Source organism: Trematomus bernacchii, unplaced genomic scaffold, assembly GCF_902827165.1.
Source record: "Trematomus bernacchii unplaced genomic scaffold, fTreBer1.1, whole genome shotgun sequence".
Lineage (NCBI taxonomy): Eukaryota > Metazoa > Chordata > Actinopteri > Perciformes > Nototheniidae > Trematomus > Trematomus bernacchii.
In genome coordinates this window covers 3,391,469-3,412,695 of record NW_022987469.1, presented here as the reverse complement: position 1 = coordinate 3,412,695, position 21,227 = coordinate 3,391,469, and the positions used below count along the sequence as shown (strand labels likewise).

The window sequence follows — 21,227 nt, the reverse complement described above, 5'->3', positions numbered from 1 at the left end:
GGATGGAGGTATTTAATAAAAACCTTGCTCGCTGGAGAATAGCTACAGAAGTCCTGTCACAACTTAATCGGAGAGGATCACAGCTTGCCACGGATCTCGATGCTGCATTCGGGCTGTGAGTAAACAACTTGTGTCTTACTTTTAGGCTGTCTGAAGGTATGGACAGCTATCAAAGCTACTAAACATCACATTAACAACGATGTACAAATGAAAGTCGGAGACAAATATATATTTGAAATGATTTATTCACGTTTGCAATGTTTTGAACAGACATCCCCAGTCACCTCATTGTCATTTTGTAGTCCTCGCTGTACGCGTCCGGATATCGACATCGCAACCACAACCTCACACACTGGTACTGAATGTGCATCAAAGTTTTCCTATGGAGCCAAATATACCAAAAGATAAATGTAAACAACAGAAGAAGCGATCGAAATGTGTATTTCCTGGTTATTCGTGGCTCCTCTAAGTACACGCCCCTGACACATTCCTACCGTTATAGAACGTCACGAGTTCCCCCGCGTCACCAGTTAAACGGTAACACCTGCACCACGTCTTTTTGTCCGGTCGGGTCTTGGAAGACCGGAAGCTGTAAGGTTCATAAAAACATGTTATTACTCGATATCAGCCACGATTATTGTTTTTATCTATATAATCGTATAATGTCGGACTTTTTTTGCCGTCCGCGAGGAAAATAAATGGGGCTCAGAGCCTCAGAACCGGAAACAGATACACACCCACTGAACTGATTACCCAAGATCCTCAGCTATGGTTTAAGCTCGGTGATTGGATTGTTTAGCCGCAATGCACATATATATATATATATATATATATATATATATATATATATATATATATATATATATATATATATATATATATATATATATATATAATGCAATATGAAATCCGAAAAACCTTTTTAAAAAAAGAAAATAATACTTTAATCCGAGTGTACTTGCTTTTCTCTTCACAAGTCATCACATAACAGCATTGTAATACACGGTTCGGCTGCATTAAATATTACACATCTGCCGTAGTTCTCTATTTATAGAGCCCTGGTTAGAAGACTTCTAGACAAACTGGAAGAACTGCCACCGAAACGGAATATGTGACGTGGATCATAAATATATCAGCAATTAATCTTCCCAATAAATCTTCAATTTCTCTTCCCACAAAACGTCTCCTTGCAGTATCAACATTAATTCGGCTGACTTTTATATTTGATCCAATTGGTAGATAGGCTATATTTACACCATAGTGTAGCACAGCTGATATAAAAGGACTTTTTTCTTTGATTATAAGAATGTAAATACTGAGTTGAGAGAATAGTCAGGGGATTTGGGTGATGGGAGACACATCTATGGAATCAGAATTCCAATAGCTTACCATTAAATGACGGATATACCTTTCTGTCTGTGATGTTTTATAAATCAGATATTAATGTGTAGAAGTAAAACATGTGAAATAGTATAGCAATATCCTGTAAAAGTATGTGAAAACATGAATAAAACTACACATCTTCAGATGTTATACATACATAAGTGTCCTACACTAATAATAAAAAGTTATTATGGTATTGTATGCTATGTGTACCTGTGGTCCTGTTCGAGTCCAGTTTTGGATAGTCTGCCGTGGTTTCGTTCCATTTCAAAGAGCTGTTCGACGCTCGGCGTAACCTTGGCGCACTGCCACTCCAACATCCAATCCCAGAGCTTGAAGATTAATCACAGGGTTTTTCAAGCAAAGGGACTGTAGTCCCAAACGATAGTTGAGGATTATGGGTAGTGTAATGTCTTTGGCCATCCTAAACTCCGAAATGTTTTTTTAGATTTCATATCGCATTAACACTATATCCCAATGTACATTGCGGCTAAAACATCCAATCACCGAGCTTAAACCATAGCTGAGGATCTTGGGTAATCAGTTCAGTGGGTGTGTATCGCAATGATGCTCGAAATGTCCCATATAGGCCTACGTCTGTTTCCGGTTATTTTATTTTAAAATTCAGTTCCTGACGAACGCCAAAAAAGCCAGAGATTATAGAATTAAACAAATAAATAAAAACAAGGATAATTGTGTGTTATTGTTGAGTAAATAACAGTGTGTTATTTAGAAAAGAATAATAAATTAGAAGGAAAAAAATATTGAAAAAATATAGATTTCAGTATTCTGAGGCTCTGAGTCTGAGCTCCATTTATTTTCCTCACGGACGGCAAAAAACGTCAGACATTATACGATTTAAAATAAAAACAATAATCGTGGCTTGATATTGAGTAAGTACATGTTTTTATGAACCCTCCGGCTATCACCGTAGCAAACGAGCTAGGAGGCGGAGTAAGCGTGCAGGTGCCTCGGTTAAGTAGAGGAATCCTGTCCACTCTCGCTCGGCACCGGCCTACTCTTTCCAGCCCAACGATGCTGGACCTGGTCGGCTGTGTTGCTCCATTCCACGGCGCTCCATCGAGACCGGGGCCGTTTCTCAATGTCAAGTAACTTGCTGCAGAGCCACTATTTCAAGTATACTACGTCATCGAGTGGCGCCGAATGCTGGGCATTTAACATGCATTTAAACAGTCCTTCGGCGCCCATCGATGACGTAGTATACTTGAAATAGTGGCTCTGCAGCAGGTATACTCGACATTGAGAAACGGCCCGGGTATGCCTTTCTCCCGCCGATTGTCCCAGACACGGACATAGTCACCGTGGGATCTCCGCGGGGCTCTCTGTGAAATGCGGCAGTGTAGTCTTCCAAAATCTCCTCTCCTCTACTGACCGTGGATCGGATTTCCTGATGGTGACGGAAACCTTGGCAACGTGAAAATAACTGATGCTTGTCTGTCGGATCATAGTTCTGTTAATTTTGATGCATCTCTGCCTTTTTCTCCAGCTAAACCTCACCTTCCTGAACGTTGCTCTCGCTACATTAACTCATTGACTGCCATTAAGTTCTCTGAGGCTCTCAAAGCTGCTCCAAATATCTGCACTATTGAAGCTTCTCCTCCCCATCTCAGCACTGAATAACTTACCTCCTTATTTAACACCACCTGCTCTTCAATCCTGAATTCTGTTGCTCCCCTTAAATTGAAAAAGCCTAAACCTAAAGCTTTGCCCTGGCTTAATGACACTACCAGAGCCCTAAGGAGGAAGTGCAGAAAATCAGAACGGAAGTGGAAGTGTGATAAGCTTCAAATTTCCTTTGAAATGCTGAGGAACAATCTTCTCAAATATCAGGGAGCAGTTAAGGCTGCAAGGGTACAATACTTTTCCAACCTAATTTCAAACAACTCCCAAAATCCCAAGGTATTATTCAGTACCATTAACTCTATCATCCGCCCGCCCCCAGTACCAGCTTAGACATGTCTCCTGCTAAGAGTGAAGAATTAGAAGTTGAGGATATTAGAATGAACATCAGCCCCCCCATCTGTGACCTAGCCGTCCCGCTAGTCTGTTCCTCCAAACTGGACTGCTTTAAACCCATTACACTACCCTCCCTTACACAGATTGTTTCCACCATGAAACCTTCAACCTGCCCTCTTGACTGGGTCCCCACTGCCCTTCTGAAGGATGTCTTTGACACTAGTGGCCCCAGCCTCCTCTCCATAATTAACAGCTCTCTGTCAACTGGTACCGTTCCAACCTGCTTCAAGCATGAAGTGGTCACGCCCCACCTGAAAAAAAACAATTTAGACCCCATCCTGCCTAGTAACTACCAACCTATATCTACACTTCCTTTCCTTTCAAAGGTTCTTGAAAAGGTTATTTTCAGTCAACTGCAGCCCTACCTACACCAAAATAAGATCTTGGAACGATTTCAATCAGGTTTTAGGCCCCACCATAGCACAGAGTCTGCCTTGTTGAAAGTGTACAATGACCTGCTCCTCTCTGCTGACTCTGGTAACTGTGCGATCCTGATTCCTCTTGACCTCAGTGCGGCATTCGATACAGTAGATCATGACATCTTATTACACCGCCTCCACTACGCAGTGGGAGTTGATGGTACTGCCCTAGACTGGTTCACATCTTACCTCAAAAACAGAAGCTTCTCCATCAACATGGGCATTTTTTCTTCCCCCTGGCTAGTCTCCCCTGCGGTGTCCCACAAGGCTCCATCCTAGGTCCTATTCTGTTCTCTATTTACATGCTTCCTCTGGGCAAAATCATGCAAAAATATAATATTTCCTTCCACTGTTATGCGGATGACATACAGCTCTATCTCCCCCTGAAAACACACGACCAGTCCAATATTAAGAACCTCATGAACTGCCTTGAGGAAATTAAGGGTTGGATGGCACAAAACTACTTGCAGCTAAATGAAAGCAAGTCGGAAGTTGTCCTTTTCGGCCCCCCTGAATCCCTTAAAGCATTTATTAACAGTCTTGGCAACCTGTCCGCCCTTGTCAAACCCCATGTCAAAAACCTTGGTGTTATATTTGACTCTGCCATTAAGTTTGACAAACAGGTCAATGCAGTAGTTAAAGCCAGTTTTTTCCAGCTTCGAACCATCGCCAAAATCAAGCCGTTTCTGTCTTCTAAAGATCTAGAGAAAGTCATCCATGCCTTCAATTCATCCCGCTTAGACTACTGCAACTCCCTGTATAATGGGATCTGTCAGTCATCCCTGTCCCGCCTGCAACTGGTCCAGAATGCCGCAGCCAGGCTCCTCACAGGTAGCCGGAAGAGGGTCCATATTACCCCCATTCTGGCCTCTCTCCAGTATCCCCCTCCCTATCAGATCGGCCCCCTCCATTGATTGTTTTAAATCCAGGTTAAAAACACACTTTTACTCTCTAGTGTTTGACTCCTCCATATCTGGCTGATTGTGCCTGTGCCTATGTTTGTTGTGCATATGACCTATTTTTATATTTGTACTTACTTATCTATTTATCTGAAGGTAGTGTCAGCTACCTGCTCTGTTCTGTACAGCACTTTGGTCAAAGTGGGTTGTTTTTAAATGTGCTTTATAAATAAATGTGATTGATTTATTGATATCCTAACCTTTACTCTTGATAACGGGTTAAAATCCAAAGACCCTGGATCCTTAGATAAATAACTGATGACATTACTGAATAGTGCTCTGTGTGTGATATTCCCTTTTATAGCCTTTCTACAGAGGTCACTGTGGTTCATGTATGGCAGGGGTACTCAAATACAAATCTTAACCTGTTAAGCCCTGAGCCTGTTTTTCAGGTCTCAGGCTCGAAAATGACATTCCCAGAACAAATGACCATATCTTCCCTTCTAAAAGGGTTAAATTAATAATCTTTTTTCTCAAAGTAATGATAAACCTGTGAGTTGGATGTAGAAAAGTCAGAATCAATATAGATGTTTTTTATTTTAAAGAAAATTCAGATTTTACATAGTAAAAAACTGTAAATTATAGTGTCCGTCCAAATATTCTTTTTTACTTATAGTGAAAACTACCCTTGGATGATGGTAAGGTAGACTAAAAGCTTTAGGAGTCCAAAGTACAACATATAATAAGTACCCTGTATCAAGATTGATGCAAAACAAGTGACATTTGACCTTTTTAGAGAGGTTTAGCCAAAAATACTCCACCTCTGAGGTGATTTGGGTGGAAATGTTTTTTTTTCCATATCTCTGGAACCCATTGGTCGATTTTGATGGTTGACACCTCTTTCTGACCGTTAGAGCCAATAGAATCGAAGGGGGAGTCCCCCACACACACTCATTGTGAAACAAAAAGGTGGGGGCTTTGCGCATGTAATTTTGCATTAGAGTGAAGCTACAGTCTAGCTCTGACATCTAGAAACGTAAAAGCATGGATTATCCGTTTTATTGCTCATGGATTATCAGAAATCATTTCAAAGGGACACAGACACATTGGATTAACCTATGGATTAACTTCAGCAGCGTTTTTATCGTTTTAATGCCATTGAAGACCACTTTGGAGAGACTACAGAGCCAAGGTAAAAATGTTAGCATTTTTAGCTACCTAGCGTCACCTGTTTTGATGACCGTTTTTGCTTATAACGTCGCAAATTCGTATAATTCAGTGATAATGTGGGTACCCATCGATTCTCATTCATTTTTTCGCTCGTGGCTAATTCAGAGACTGAGTGTTAGCATTGTTTTGTTTTTTGTTTTTTTAATTAAAAAGATCAGTTAGCTGAGTTTCTTCCCGTTACATGGATATAAAACATTCATAGTTTATTAAATATTAAGATTCCTTAAACGTTGTTTCCTGCAAATGACGCGTTTATCCGCCCGGTACCGGGGGGGGGGGGGGGGGGGGGCGGTGCGTAAGAGGTTAAGGGCAGTGAATAATTTTTTTCTGTATGTTTTTCAAATCAGTGTTTTAAGTGTCATAGACAGTGTTACATTGATATTATTATCCTTAAAGTATATGTAAAACAAAACCACTTATGATCTTTTAATTTGAGTGGTTTACTAATGACAGTTAATTCTGTTTTTGCTATTGATGGTTTCATTTTTGTGAAAAATAATAAAATAATAATAATATTCAATAACGTGCTTTAACCACTAGGTGTCCCTTTCTATCAGCTGTGCACCGTTATGGTGTAAATACAGCCTATCTACCAATTGGATCAAATATGAAAGTCAGTCAAATTAGTGTTGATACTGCAAGGAGACGTATTGTGTGAAAAGAAATCTAAGATGTTGTTTAATTGCTGATATATTTATGATCCACGTCACGTTTTCAGTTTTGGCGGCAGTGCTTCCTGTTTGTCCAGAAGTCTTCTCATCAGGGCTCTATAAATAGAGAACTACGGCAGATATGTAATATTTAATGCAGCCGACCCGTGTATTACAATGCCGTTATGTGATGACTTTCAAAGAGAAAAGCAAGCACACTCGGAATAAAGTATTATTATTTTTTTTTTAAATGTTTTCGGATTTCACATCGCATAAACACCATTTCCCAACGTGCATTGCGGTTAAACCATCGAATCACCGAGCTGAGGATCTGTCTGTTTCCGGTATTGTTTTTGACGGATGTATTTTGTTATACACACATTCCTTCACATTTACATTTTAATTGACATTAAAGTATTTTGTGAGGCCTTCTAAAATGTTTTTAAATATAACTACGGTTCGAGTTGAAGAGTTTGTAAATTAACATAAACCGAAGCTGTTGCCTGGCAACGCAATCGCACAACGTCACGTCCGTTAATTCCACATCCACACACATGGATTAACATCGATTTAATACATTAATGTAGCCTTTGTATCTGCTAAAAGAGGTGTCGACCAGCTAGGGCCACAAGAAAATCGGCGAAATCGAGTGTGACTATTAAAAAATAAATCATTATTATATTAATATTGACAATAACAACCGACCGTCGGGGTAGCATTTGCTTGGCATTTCCGGGTATATCTCCACTGGTTGGGCCATGTTAACAATACCGTGTAACTGTCACGTTTGAAGGGACAAAATCATGACATCTTCACGCCTCCCAGCATGGTAAATCGTCACATGTTCACGTCTTGCCGTGATACCGGGTTGGATAATACATATGAAAAGTATAATTTGCTCAGAGTCCAGAGACAGTTGTGGTTCGGTCCGGATCCGGACCAGAGTCCGGACTTTGAGGATGCCTGATGTATGATTAACATAAAAAATAGCAAAAGGTCATAGAAAGTGCTCATTTTTTATTTTTTATATCAATCCAAGCCAACATGATGTTTGGGAATGCCTAACAAATTTCTTTAAGAGTATTTCCATATATTCATAAAAAGAATACTGTATCAAACTATTACCCTGAAGAGTATACCTCTTATACAATAAAGAAATAAAATACATAAAACATCAACAAAAACATATTCCAAGTACAAAATGTTGTAAATTATATAATACAAATGTTTTTTTATACTTTATATTTGAATTGCATTATAAATTGGCTTGAGTACAGTATCCTAAATGTGCAACTTATTTTGGATGCTTTCTTTCTACCTTCAGTGGAGGAAATAATAATTTGATCCCTTGCAGATTTTGTATGTTTGCCCACTTACAAAGAAATGAACAATCTATCATTTTAATGGTCGGTTTAATTTAACAGTGAGAGTAAGAATATCAAAAAGAAAATCCAGAAATTGACATTATATAAAAGATCATAATTGATTTGCATTTAACTGTGGGAAATAAGTATTTGATCCCCTTGCAAAACATGTCTTAGTATAGCTGGAGAAACCCTTGTTGGACACACAGAGGTCAGACGCTTCTTGTAGCTGGTCTCCAGGTTTGTGCACATCTCAGGAAGGATGTTGGTCCACTCCTCTCTGAAGATCCTCTCCAAATCCTGCAGGTGTTGAGGCTGATGCTTGGCCTCTGGAAGCTTCAGCTCCCTCCACAGATGTTCTATGGGATTAAGGTCTTGAGACTGGCTAGGCCCCTCCATCACCTAAATGTGCTTCTTCTTTAGCCCCTCCTGTGTTGCCTTGGCCGTATGTTCAGGGTCATTGTCCTGCTGGAAGACCCCTCCATGACCCATTTTCAGAGTCCTGGCTGAGGGAAGGAGGCTATCGGCAAAGATTTTACGGTACATGGCCCCGTACATCCTCTCCTCGATGCAGGGAAGTCGTCCTGTCCCCTTAGCAGAGAAACACCCCCAAAGGAGCCCCAGACCGAGGGCGACTGATGGTCATTTTGTGTTTCTTCCATTTCTGAATAATGGCACCAACAGTGGTCTCCTTCTCACCAAGCTGCTTTCTGATGGTCTTGTAGCCAGTCCCAGCCTGGTGCAGGTCTACAATCCTGTCCCTGAGGTCCTTAGACAGCTCTTTGGTCTGGCCATGGTGGAGAGGTTGGAATCTGATTGATTGATTCTGTGGACAGGTGTCTTTTATACAGGTAACAAAGTTGATATTGGGAGTACTTTCTTAAAGGAAGAGGACGTATGTTATTCTCCCACAGACCGGTTGGTCTGTGGGAGAATTCTCGTTGGGGGATTAAATACTTATTTCACACAATTAAATGCAAATTAATTGATATCTCTTATATGATGTACATTTCTGGATATTATTTTTGATATTCTGTCTCTCATTAGTCAAATAAACCTACCATTAAAATGATAGACTGTTCATTTCTTTGTAAGTGGGTAAACTTACAAAATCGGCAAGGGATCGAATAATTATTTCCTCCACTGTAGTAACCAGTACCTGCATTCATAATTGTGGCGAATTTTAGCTCAAGTGATGACCCTTTGGCTAGTGAAGCATCAATGTAGTTGAATATGGCATGAATGAAAACTAAAAGAGATGATGACTAAATGTTTTTTGCTGTACAAACAAATCCACGTGCTTGATATGTTCAGAGGTCAAGCGATTTTCGAAAGTGCTGTGCTCTTTGGGCAAGTTCTTTAGCAAACTCTTGAGCCTCATGCAGAGCTTGCTTATCAGGGAAGTGCAGTGCTGCCTTCTTGGTGGCCACAGCCAGCTGCTTCAGAAGAGCACACAGGTGGTTACTCTTACACAGGAGGCTCTGGGGGGACCCTCCACGTTGGGCCTCTCTGCACAGGGTGTCCACCAGCCTCTGGCCCACCATGATCACCAGTTTACTCTGCGAGATGAATTTCTCTGGTGGCTGACCATCCCGGAGGCTGCCCACAAATCCCCCGATGGCCTTCTGGAGAGCACCAAAATAAAGCCGGCAGTGCTCTGACACAGAGGCTGGTCGATGTTCTTCTGTGCCGCTGCAGGACTCAGAGGAGTGACGCTTGTTAAGAGCCTAAGCAGTGGAACAAAGAAGGCAAAGATTGACACACATTGTCTTTATCTGAGTACAAGAACGGTTTTGATTCCTGGATGGAGACATATATAGATAATGTATAAAAAATACATTTTCTAAGATGCAAAGATTTTTCTCAATTTGGTCATGCTCATTTAACAGGAACAAACCCCTTGTTTAAAAAGAAGATACTGACCTGTATATTGTTATAGACTTTGTCTGATGTGACTTTATCTCTTGGTTCTTTCTGCACTTCCATCTGCTGCTTTTCAAAGTCAATTTGTGTCTGAGTCAAAAGTGGTCGATCATGAAAGTTACTGTATGCTTTGAGTTTCCTTTGGATACAAGTTCATCATCAGTTACCATGGTAACTCAACTTTATAATTTAGGAGGACTAAGAAGATACAAAAGTTTTTACCTGTAGCTCTACGTAGTCATTGTCATCCTCCACCAAGGCCCCTCCTGGTTCACTCACATCAGGACTCTTCTTTATATCCAGCTGACCTAAGGGGTTGAGAGGCTCTGGAGCTTTCTGTGAGGCTCTGAACAGAAGCTTGCCATTGGCATTGATGATGGATACCAGACGCTTGATGTCCTCTGGAACAGTGCGGGCCACCATAACGAAGCGCTCCAGTTGATCAGGTACCTGGACCTGCCCAGAGTCCTGACAAAGTGTATTCAGGGTCCAGCCAGTCATATTCAGTGCACTAACTGTTTGTTGAAGGATCATGCCTGAGTCTTCCACAATGGACAGCTGTTTATAGAGCCTTGTCTGAAGGTTGGCATCGGTCAAAAGGCGTGCATTGCCCTTAACATCCAAAGCAAAGTTTAGGAAGCACATAAGAGAACATGCAATCCCCTCTGATGCTTCTTTGATTTCCTTCAGGTGTTTCTCCAGGTGTTCTTTGCTCCTCCAGTGACTGCTGACAAACTCCATAAGACGGGGGACAGCCTCGCAAATTGAAATTTGCAGGTCCAGAATTTTGCGACAGGCTTGATCCTGGCTGAGCGTCACTTCTCGCAGAGGCTCGGGAGAGGGGGAATTCAGAGTCAGAGAGTCACAGGAGCTAGCGGAGGAGCTGGAGGCCCTGCTGATTCTTTGACTGTCTGCTGCGGAGAGTCGCAGGGTTTTACTTTGATCATTGTCCTCTTGCACTGGTGACTCCCCACTTCCGGGAAGGTAATGGAAAGATGTGCAGGCCAGAAAGTTCCTCATTCGCTGCAGACGCACCTTTGTGAATTCATGAGCATTACTTGAGTCGCCCCTGCACTCTAATGGGATATGATCACTGGACGGTTGATTGAGAACTCGAGTTAAAGGTTCCTCCTGGGGTGGAACTGCATAAACAATGTCCTCCACAATCCTCTGAGTTGGGGGCTTGTCATAAATTGGGGCCCTTGGCAACACTTTGGGTGGACTCACGATGTCAAGTGAATTGTGTTTTGGTATATCATAAAGCAAGGAGGTTGCAATGCCTCCTTGAATGGGCCAAGGATGTGCTGAAAGAGTGTCATAGAGTCTACAAATGGCTTTGGAGGGCATGGTATCATTGGAGATTTGGGTTGGACTAAGTTTCTCAGGACCCACTGGCACATCATAAATCCACTCAGGCTTGCAGGGGATGGGAAGGGTGCTGTATCCACCCATCATTATTTGTTGGGCTTCTGTGGTGGAAGGAACAGGGATATCATAGTTTGGATCCTGAGGCAAGGATGGTGGAACTGCATACACCTGTTCACAAGGAAAAAGTTGTCATTATTACAGTTATGCAGACAAAAAAAGTCTTTAAATGACTTTTTTAATTTAGCACATTTTAGGGTCAATAATCCTTGTAAATGTCTTTAACTCACATAAGAGTCTACCGGATTGCCACAACTTAAACTCTCCGGAGAATCAAATCTTTTCTCCAGCTCTGAAATTGGAATCAGGGAGGGTTTCCGTGGCGTATGTCTGGGAGTGGTTGATGCCTGCAAAAAGAACATATCAATAACAGTAAAGTGGCATAATATTTACAAAAAGCCCCTATGTGATGCATTTGGTTGTGTTAAATGCAGGAGCTCACGCTGAAAAGAGAAGCTCGTCTTGCTTGGCTCGGGACATCGTAAACCTCTCCTGTAGAACTGGACAGCTTGCTTGAGAATGAAGGCTGCAGACAGAAAGACAGGCTCTCTTCAGGGTTGACTGTTAACACTTGCGCTGCTTTGATCAAAGCTGCATTACCTCATTGACCTCTCGATCAACACATTTATGTGGACAGTGTTTGCCCATAGAGAGTGCGGGAGAACCCCAATTATGTTACACTTTGCCAATTAACGCAGCTCTATAATAGAAACCTTGCTGCTTGTTTAATCTTTGGTGGCTACTGCAGAAAGGAACAGGAATCCCCTGGAGCGGGAGAGGAAATGGTGAACATGTGAGTTTATTTCTCTCCACCTTCTGCCATACAGACACTTCTGTCTTTTTGGGTCCCTAGCGGCATGAGCTGCTGTTTGAAGTTAAAAGTGTCTGAAGTCTGTGTCTGTTGGTCTTTTACAGGCCCATAAAGACCCCGGTGCTACATGCCTGTCCCATGGAGAGGCCCCTGGTCCCCATCTGTAAGCTCTTTTGCCAGCAGGGGTTTCACAGCTTTGCATTTCTGCAACATTCTACCTCTCTAATCAAGAGGGTGAACTCTTCCAAGGAAAAGTCCTAACTTTGACCCCAGATAAATAGAGAGACTAAGATCTACATTTAGGATTTAGCTTTTTTCTACATAAATTCAATGTTTGTTACCTGGTTTTCCTCAGGTCCTTCTTTGCTGTGCCTTAGTGCCTGCTGCACTGGAATTTTTGAAGCTGATAAATGAGTGGACGGGACCTTGTAGATCTTATCCATGCGTTCATAAGCTGGGCTGCTGGATGGTCGGGGTACACATGGGATCTGGTAGATATTTTGCACACTGTCATCAGTTTCAGCATCAGTAAATCTGGATGTTTCTGTGTCATGGCTTAATGAGCTTGCAGTGGTTCCAGTTTGTGGTAAAAGCTGCAGTCTATTTGCAGGGGCCAGCCCATGGCGTCCATAAAGAGAACACATCCACCATCCACTGGTCCCAGCCACGCTTTGATCCATCACCATGACAATGTCCCCTTTTCTGAAAGCCAGCTCATCTGCACACTCTGCAGTGTTGTCATACAGAGCCTTTGCCAGTTTGTTCTATAATAAAGAACAGGGGAAATGGAAATTAAGGTTAGAAGGCAGAACAAACTCTATGGCACATTTCAAATGACAAAAGTAAGATACTGAACACAAAGACAACCTCAATGTGCAGCAGTGCTGCGATATTGTAATTTGCAAAACAAAGATCTACATTTAGTTGGTAGTTCTGGATGCTGCTGAAGGCCTACGACAACTTTCAAAATATTGCTACAAGTCGCAGATCTGAGTAATCAAAAGATTCACAAGGCAACATTGCCTTAATTTCAGTCATTTTCTAAATCATTAGTAAATGGATGGGAAATGGAAAGCATTTATATACTACTTTCCCAGTATTTGTGAAACCTCAAAGTGCTTTACAACGTGAGTCTGCAGTCACCCATATACACACATGTATACAGAGGCTGGCATACAAGGCTGGCTTCAGGATTTATTAACATTCACACACACTCACACACGGTTGTCCAGGCCGTCAGGAGCAAATTGGGGATCAATATCTTGCCCAAGGATCCAACCTACCTGAGGCAAAGCCACCAAAAAGTTGTCAAAAGTCTCAGTGACTCCTTCCCTTATTGTTAGCATGCCTGTGAAACAACAAAGAGTAGAGCTCTTTTGTTCTGAATGTGGCACTCTGTATGTTCACTTCCTGTTAGGGCTTTCTGCATAGAGGTGTTTAACAAGATTCTTCCTCATCTTGCAGGCATGCAAGTATATGTCATAATTTCACTCAATTTTTTTTAGATATAATTTAATCTCTGAAAATTAAAACATAATGACGTAATAAATGATATAGCTGGAGGTATAATAAGAATACAGTCCAATATGTAGTATACAGATAAGTATACAGAGTTGTGAATATGCATTGGTGGAAAAGTACCAAGTACTTTTACTTGACTATTCCTATTTTCTGTACTTCCCTCACAAAGTGGATCACAGAGAAAAAATGTGTTTTGATTTAGAAGGGCTCTGATAAAAATAAAATAAAACTTGTTTCTTTATGTATTGTGTCTACAGCAAATTATTTGAAGTAAATGTCAACTGACATTCAGTACATCTTGTGTTGCGAAGGCAGCAAAGTGCCATTCAAATCGAACAAACATTATATTACAATAAACATAACTAAAGCTGGCTTCAGATCCATGAGAGGTCCTGCATTAACATGTCAGTGAAGGCATCATTTCATGACCTCATTACCATTACCTTATTACAACAGCAGTCTATGGAGTCTAATTACTCTCTATTCTCGTTGCTGTTGGTCATTTATCTCTAAATGTGATACTGCAGCATTTGCTTTGAACAGATCCGATGTGTTTAGATGTGGTTATTCTTAAGCAACCTGCTGTCGTTTCAGCACCGTGTGTGTGTGTGTGTGTGTGTGTGTGTGTGTGTGTGTGTGTGTGTGTGTGTGTGTGTGTGTTGTGTGTGTGTGTGTGTGTGTGTGTGTGTGTGTGTGTGTGTGTGTGTGTGTGTGTGTGTGTGTGTGTGTGTGTGTGTGTGTTGGCTCTGAGGGTGAATCCTCTGCAACAAAGAACCCATTCACCATCAGAGCCCGACACGCTCAGCACCTGTTGGATACAGGCCTAGAGAGCCCACTGACCACACACACACACACACACACACATACACACACACACACACATACACACACACATACATGTGCTAGAGACATGCAAGTGAAGAAGTGAGGGTCAAATGACAGTCAGTAGCCCCCCCGACAACATGTAGGTTGTTGTACTTTCTCCCTGGACTCAAGAGGGTATTCATTCCTGAGACGACATTGGTCATGAGAGGACGTGTGTTTAAACAGCAGTGTCAGTGCCAGTAGTTGCAGCATTTCAACCAAAGCCTATCATGTGACATGTTTCTGGTATCAGTTTAACACTTTTTCATTAGGTTATATAAACCCATTGGATTGAGGTCAGCTCTGACTGCCTGGATCTACAGTAACAAGGTCACATTCAGCTGTGACTCTTCTGGACTCCTGCACACGCCTGCTTGAGGCGATCAGCCTCCGGACAACTGGCCTCGGCTCTTTAACGCCCCAGCTGTCTGCTCTCTGGGCCTCGCTCCGTCCTGTTCACACATTATCCTCGGCCCGTTAGATGCACCTCAAGAAGTGCTTTAAAAGCTTCTGTTCAGGCATTAAGACGCTTCTTCTACAGGTTGGATGCGGAAAGTATGATTGTTTTCAACAATTATATTTTCAACTGCCATATGATGCCAAACACTTAGAGCTCAAACTGCTAGTTAATAAGTCACTGTTTAGTGTAAAAACTCAACAAAAAGCAAACTTTACAGACCTTAAAGGCAACGCTCAAAATCACAACCAACACTCCAAAACCCAATAACATTCAATTTACAACAATATAAACCAGAGAAGATGCACATTTTATAAGACGTGTGAAGCAGGAGATCTGTCTAAATGCGAAATTATACTCTCACGGTACGTCTACACAGCAGCGTTAAAAAAATCTTGGAGGTGGGCGTATCTGAAGCTTGAGGATTTTTTGCGAGCAACCAATCACATGAATCTCCCGCCCGGGATATACGAAGCAAAAAAGCCCGAAGTAAACTGGATATAAACTCCCCAAAACAGGCGAAAACCTACCACTGTCTCTGCCACCTCCCTCCATGCCTGGCTCCTCCGGTTTATATCCCGGTAGGTCTGGTCATAAAGCACCGGGTGATTGATTCGCTACCGCTAATTTCTCCTCCATTTTTTGGAATATGAGGAAATGACCTGCGGTATTTCTCTCCCAGCATACACGCTGTTTGATTGGCTAGAGCTTGAACTGTCAGATTTGCGTACACAGGATTTGATTGGCTGACGCTTCCACCTCAGCCTCAAAAGTTGAACATTGTTCAACTTTGAATCCTCAAAATCCTGAAAATCTCCGCTCGCCTGCCCACAATGCATTTCGGCGAAAAGTGAGGGAAAGTGACGTCACCAGTGGCGTCGCCTGGCCTGGGCATCCGGGGCTTTAGCCCCGAATGTTTTTTCTGTAGCCCCGGACAATTCTCCCTCAATAATATAATACATTAACCGTGCTTTACGTGAACCTCATCATGACACAAGAGAGGACGGCAGCACTGTAATTTCCCGTGTTCAGTGAATGCAACAGAGGCATGACACCAGACCAATCAGAGAGTTGCATGGAAATAAACGTGTGCTTGTGTCATTCAAGCTCGGCTCTGTGTGTGTGTGTGGCAATAGCGCATTTAGTGTGATAGAGAGAGAGAGAGGGAGAGAGGGACCAGTGCCAGCATGGACCGTGTTGTTAGCATCTGGTTAGCTAGCTGCACTAACGGACATAAGGAGCTGTTTGTTCCACAAGAAGCTGGAGGAGAGTCCTCTCCTCTCAGACTGAGAGACTCAGGTGAGCTAAAGGACTCTCTGAGTGTTTAGATACTTAACTTTAGTCTAAGTTATCTCAGTGGGTCTCAAACGGTTTGGTCACAAATTATTCAAAAGATTATTTCCGCGGCACACCTTCATATGATCATTATAGTTATAAAAAAAATAAGAGAATAAAGGAAAAACAGTTATGAAATACTATATGGCAGTAAAACAAGAATAGAGTTTAAAAGGGGAGTGATTAGTAAAATATCCATAAAGAAAAAGTACATCTGTTTACAGTTCTGCTTCATATGGGTGTTGAGAGAGGTATCCATAGATCTCTTCATTTTGCTCTCAAAGTGCACCAGATTGATGCATTTAACTTCAATATTTAAAAAAAAATCTTCCTGGGGGAGCATCCCCCCGGACCCCCCAGAGGAGGTGAGCCCCCCACTCATAAAAAATACCACTTTACCCCTGCATATATGCCGTGAGCTGATTATCGAGCCTTCATTGTAACAGTCGCGGGTGTACTGTGTGTGCGTGTGGGGAGTGTTGCAGTGAAAAATGCCACTGTAGTGCCGCCGCCACTGTGGGCTAAGCCCCGAATGTTTTCAGGTCCAGGCGACGCCCCTGGACGTCACCCCATTCAAAGTGAATGGGCAGAAGCGTTTCAAGATTTTTTTAACGCTGCTGTGTAGACGCACCGTAACAGAAGTGGATAGCGATGAAGTCAGTGAGCCAACTCAGTGATATCTGTTATTCCCACTATTTACTCTTCTTACTTTTATACTTGAGCTTAAAGCGTGGGAACCACACTCTGACCTTTGCCCCCTGGAGCCCAGGGTCAGGTCAGCTCCTCATCATTACACACTCACACACTGCAGGCCCAGCACAACACACACACACTCAGGATGAGGCAGAGTATGCCTTCATGTGAACAGGAAGTCAGCATGTAAATATGACATATTAAATATTCCCACACTATCTGAGAGACTAAGGGATAAACAACTGTTGATTTTAACCCTTGCTTTTAACATGTGCCAATGAAGAGTCTATGGTTGAATCATTTTAAATTACATAATTTGTTTACAAAGGAACATAAACTGTAGTTGTGTGAGTACAATAAGTCATTAATTGAATACAAGTTCTATACTAGCAAGCACATGGAAGCAAAGTACTTTTTATACACTGCTTAATCCCAAACAAGGCTGTAGTGTTCACTCATAGTCAAACTGTCACCACTTCCTGCCAACAGTGGATACCAGAGTGCTGCTGAGCTGCCACTTTAGAGAAGTATAAAAGAGGGACACCAATATCTGGTTCAGACCAGTCTGTCTGTCTGTCTGTCTGTCTGTCTGTCTGTCAGCCTGTCTGTCTGCCTGTCTGTCTGTCTGTCTGTCTGCCTGTCTGTCTGTCTGTCTGTCTGTCTGTCTGTCTGTCTGTCTGTCTGCCTGTCTGTCTGTCTGTGAACCTGTCTGTCTGTCTGTCTGTCTTTGTGTGTGTCTGTCTGCCTGTCTGTGTGTGTGTGTGCGTCAGCCTGTCTGTCTGTCTGTCTCTCAGCCTGTCTGTGTGTCAGCCTGTCGGTGTGGCAGCCTGTCTGTCTCTCAGCCTGTCTGTGTGTCAGCCTGTCTGTCTCTCAGCCTGTCTGTGTGTCAGCCTGTCGGTGTGGCAGCCTGTCTGTCTCTCAGCCTGTCTGTGTGTCAGCCTGTCTGTCTCTCAGCCTGTCTGTGTGTCAGCCTGTCGGTGTGGCAGCCTGTCTGTCTCTCAGCCTGTCTGTGTGGCAGCCTGTCTGTGTGTCAGCCTGTCTGTCTCTCAGCCTGTCTGTCTCTCAGCCTGTCTGTCTCTCAGCCTGTCTGTGTGTCAGCCTGTCTGTGTGTCAGCCTGTCTGTCTCTCAGCCTGTCTGTCTCTCAGCCTGTCTGTCTCTCAGCCTGTCTGTGTGTCAGCCTGTCTGTGTGGCAGCCTGTCTGTGTGTCAGCCTGTCGGTGTGTCAGCCTGTCTGTCTCTCAGCCTGTCTGTGTGGCAGCCTGTCTGTCTCTCAGCCTGTCTGTCTCTCAGCCTGTCTGTGTGGCAGCCTGTCTGTCTCTCAGCCTGACTGTGTGGCAGCCTGTCTGTCTGTGTGGCAGCCTGTCTGTCTCTCAGCCTGTCTGTCTCTCAGCCTGTCTGTGTGGCAGCAGAGGAACTAATCTCCGTGCTCACACTGCTGTTATTTATACTCACACTTCCTGTGTGTCACTCTGTCTTGTAGCTGTTACAGTGACTGTATGATGGAGCATTCACTGCTGATCAGAAACTCTAAGCAGTGGCTTGTCTCTGTGCAAGGTCTTTGTCCCTGCACAGAGACAAACGTTGTTTACCTACTAGACATTTAACACTTTTAACTTCCTTGGAGACAGAACTATAAAAACGTATAAAAACAAAGCTTTTTACTTTGTGTGTAACACTGGCAGTTTTGCAGTAAATCTGATGTATCATTTAAAGCTACCCTATGGAATTTTTGAACAGCATTAGAGCTTTGGAGCAACATTTTGTTAAGTCGTTTTTGTCAAACTCGTGAACACAAATGTACATACATTTATACATTTTTATATATTCCAGAGCTATCTTAATATTCCTCAATGCATGGCTGGATAACCTATGGAGGGATAGAAAGGAGTGTGTTAAGCTCATGACTGTACTGACTTGCTCTCAGAGGACAAAAACAGGCAGCACAGCAGCCCTTCTAAAATAGCTGTCAATTAGCTCAAATATGACATGAAAGGAAATAAGATGGCAACACTGAAAGTTAGTCATCAACAAAGCAGTGTTTTCTCTAAGGAAGCGATGAATACGATGAGCTCAGATAAATATTGTTCTTGCAATGTCCGGTTGATACATATCCTTCCCCTCTATGAGCTACAGAGGAGAGGAAGCTTCGTCATCAATCTTATCAAGGCTTTTGAAACATTTGCCACCAGAGTAATAGAAGCTGCAGAGTGATTCTGTACTTTTAATCATCAAATAATTCAATCCATCAATCAGAACTAGTCTTAGAAAATGTGTTGAGGAACTGTAGAAGTCAGACATAGTTATTCTCTTGGACTATATGTAGTCCTTTATTGATCGGCTTAGGGCCTCTAACAAGCAAATATATGGCTTTTTATTTATTGGTATGGTTGCAACCAGTTTTAGAAAACATTAACCTAGAATATCACAAGCACAATCTGGCCAGAGCGGCCCAGCTGAGGTTAAAGAGGCATACGATTCAAGAAATAAAGCTGGAACCAATTCACACCCCCCAAACTAAAAGTACCCTCACATGCATTCACATGGTATTTAAAATTCATGAATGGATATGATCGCTTTCTGAGTAGATCATTGAGTTGTGATGACTTGTGTGTAAATAGGCTCTCAGGTTACAGCTCAGAGGTGCTGTGTGTAGGAATAGGCGGCCGCTGTCACCGCAAGTTCAATTGAAATCAGAGCAGGTGGTCTGCAGGGACATTCCTCTGGACGAGCACCGGACACAGCAGAGCAGAATTAGGACGATGGTGACTCTAACTGAAGGTCCAGCAGCTGATTCTGATCTGAGCTGCAGTACTCACCATGTTAGCTGAGGTCCGTCCACACACAAGAAGCCTGTTGTCAGTGAACCATCTCAGTGAGCCTGTGGGGCTGCCAGTGCTGTCCTCCTCTGTGTCTCAGGCACATTGTGTGAACTGTCACTGAGACACACTGATCTACATGGGGGGAGGGGCCTCTCACTGACAGAGCTGCTGTGCAGCTGCCCCAACCCACCCTGGCTTCATTTCTACACAGCTTCAAGCCACTCTGCCGCCCCCCCCCCCCCCCCCCCCCCCATGTTACTAATAAAGCAGAAGTACATCACTAGTTTACTTTCCCAAGTAACTGAGGGGATTTTTTGTAATTTTCTTTTTTTTTGCTTCCTCTTTTCTTGTACGTATCGGTAACACTTTATATTAAGGCACACCAATTCGCCATCAACTAGTTGTTAATTAACATGCATATTAGCAGTATAAAGGCTCTTTATTAGTCATCATAAAACACTTATTAATGCCTTATTCTACATGACCATATTCTACAAGTAATAGGCCATTAGTTGAGAGTTTTTCCTCAATAACCCTCTAATTAGTGCTTATTTATTGCAAGTAAGGAAGTTGTTGTACATGAATTTTGGTCTTAATATGCTCTGCTCAATATGGGCCTAATAAGGGCGGCGTTTGGCACAGTGAGTTGTGCGCAGGTGTTCGGATCAGGGGGTCACAGGTTCAAACCCCACTGCAAGTCAGCCCAAATTGCTCCTGTGGGGATTGCCCACAGTATTGAGTATGTAAGTCACTTTGGATAAAAGCATCTAACAAGTAACATGTAATGTAATAAGGCAGTAGTACCACAAGAAAAGTAATTCTCCCATAATAACACTTAACAAATATGATCTATTCTTATGTAACAAGACATGAAACTATAAGTGTTAATTGTGTCTAAAATAACTCTATTGCTGGTGAAGCTGTATCACCAGCAAGACAATCCTGGTAGACCAGCATGGTCAGTGCCGATTCTAGAGTCTGTGGGGGCCCTAGGCAAACATTCACTGGGGGCCCCTCAAACCAGCTTTTCATCACCACGCACAGCGGAGCAAGGCCACGAAACTTAAGATAAGAAGCAGCATTTTACGGCGCACTGTGCATGGGGCCGCCTTGAGGGGGTTTCCCGACATGTCGTTGCAGTAAATTAAAGGGTGTTTCATGTTGTCATTGCTGTGGACCTTCTTAATCTACCTTCTTTGGGGGCCCCCTTCTGGTCCGGGGCCCCAAGCAGTTGCCTGCCTTGCCTGTTCGCAGAGAGAGAGAAAAACACGAAACATTGTTTTGAGTGGTGCGAACGGTCGGGAGTGAAGATCAGTTGAGCGATTCTGTGACTCCGCCCAGCTGCTGCTCTTCTGAGAGGAACCGCTCTGAAAGCTCTCTCAGCAGGGGTTCCCAAC

General features: G+C 42.8%; 1 protein-coding gene across 5 annotated transcripts; it reads right to left on the bottom strand.

Annotated features, from left to right (window-relative positions):
• Positions 1 to 7,615: 7,615 nt before the first annotated feature.
• Positions 7,616 to 19,938, bottom strand: cass4 (Cas scaffold protein family member 4). Of its 5 annotated transcripts, none has more exons than XM_034144744.1 (7): positions 19,828 to 19,938; positions 12,483 to 12,905; positions 11,773 to 11,856; positions 11,561 to 11,677; positions 10,128 to 11,441; positions 9,906 to 9,995; positions 7,616 to 9,709 (listed from the first exon to the last, which is right to left on the bottom strand). In XM_034144744.1, exons 1-7 carry the CDS (start codon positions 19,828 to 19,830, stop codon positions 9,293 to 9,295), a joined length of 2,448 nt encoding a protein of 815 aa, XP_034000635.1. In that variant the 5' UTR covers positions 19,831 to 19,938; the 3' UTR covers positions 7,616 to 9,292. The 5 variants fall into 5 exon arrangements, with proteins under 5 accessions (XP_034000635.1, XP_034000643.1, XP_034000660.1 ...); XM_034144752.1 differs by having other exon boundaries at positions 9,906 to 9,971; XM_034144769.1 differs by lacking the exon at positions 12,483 to 12,905.
• Positions 19,939 to 21,227: the final 1,289 nt, after the last annotated feature.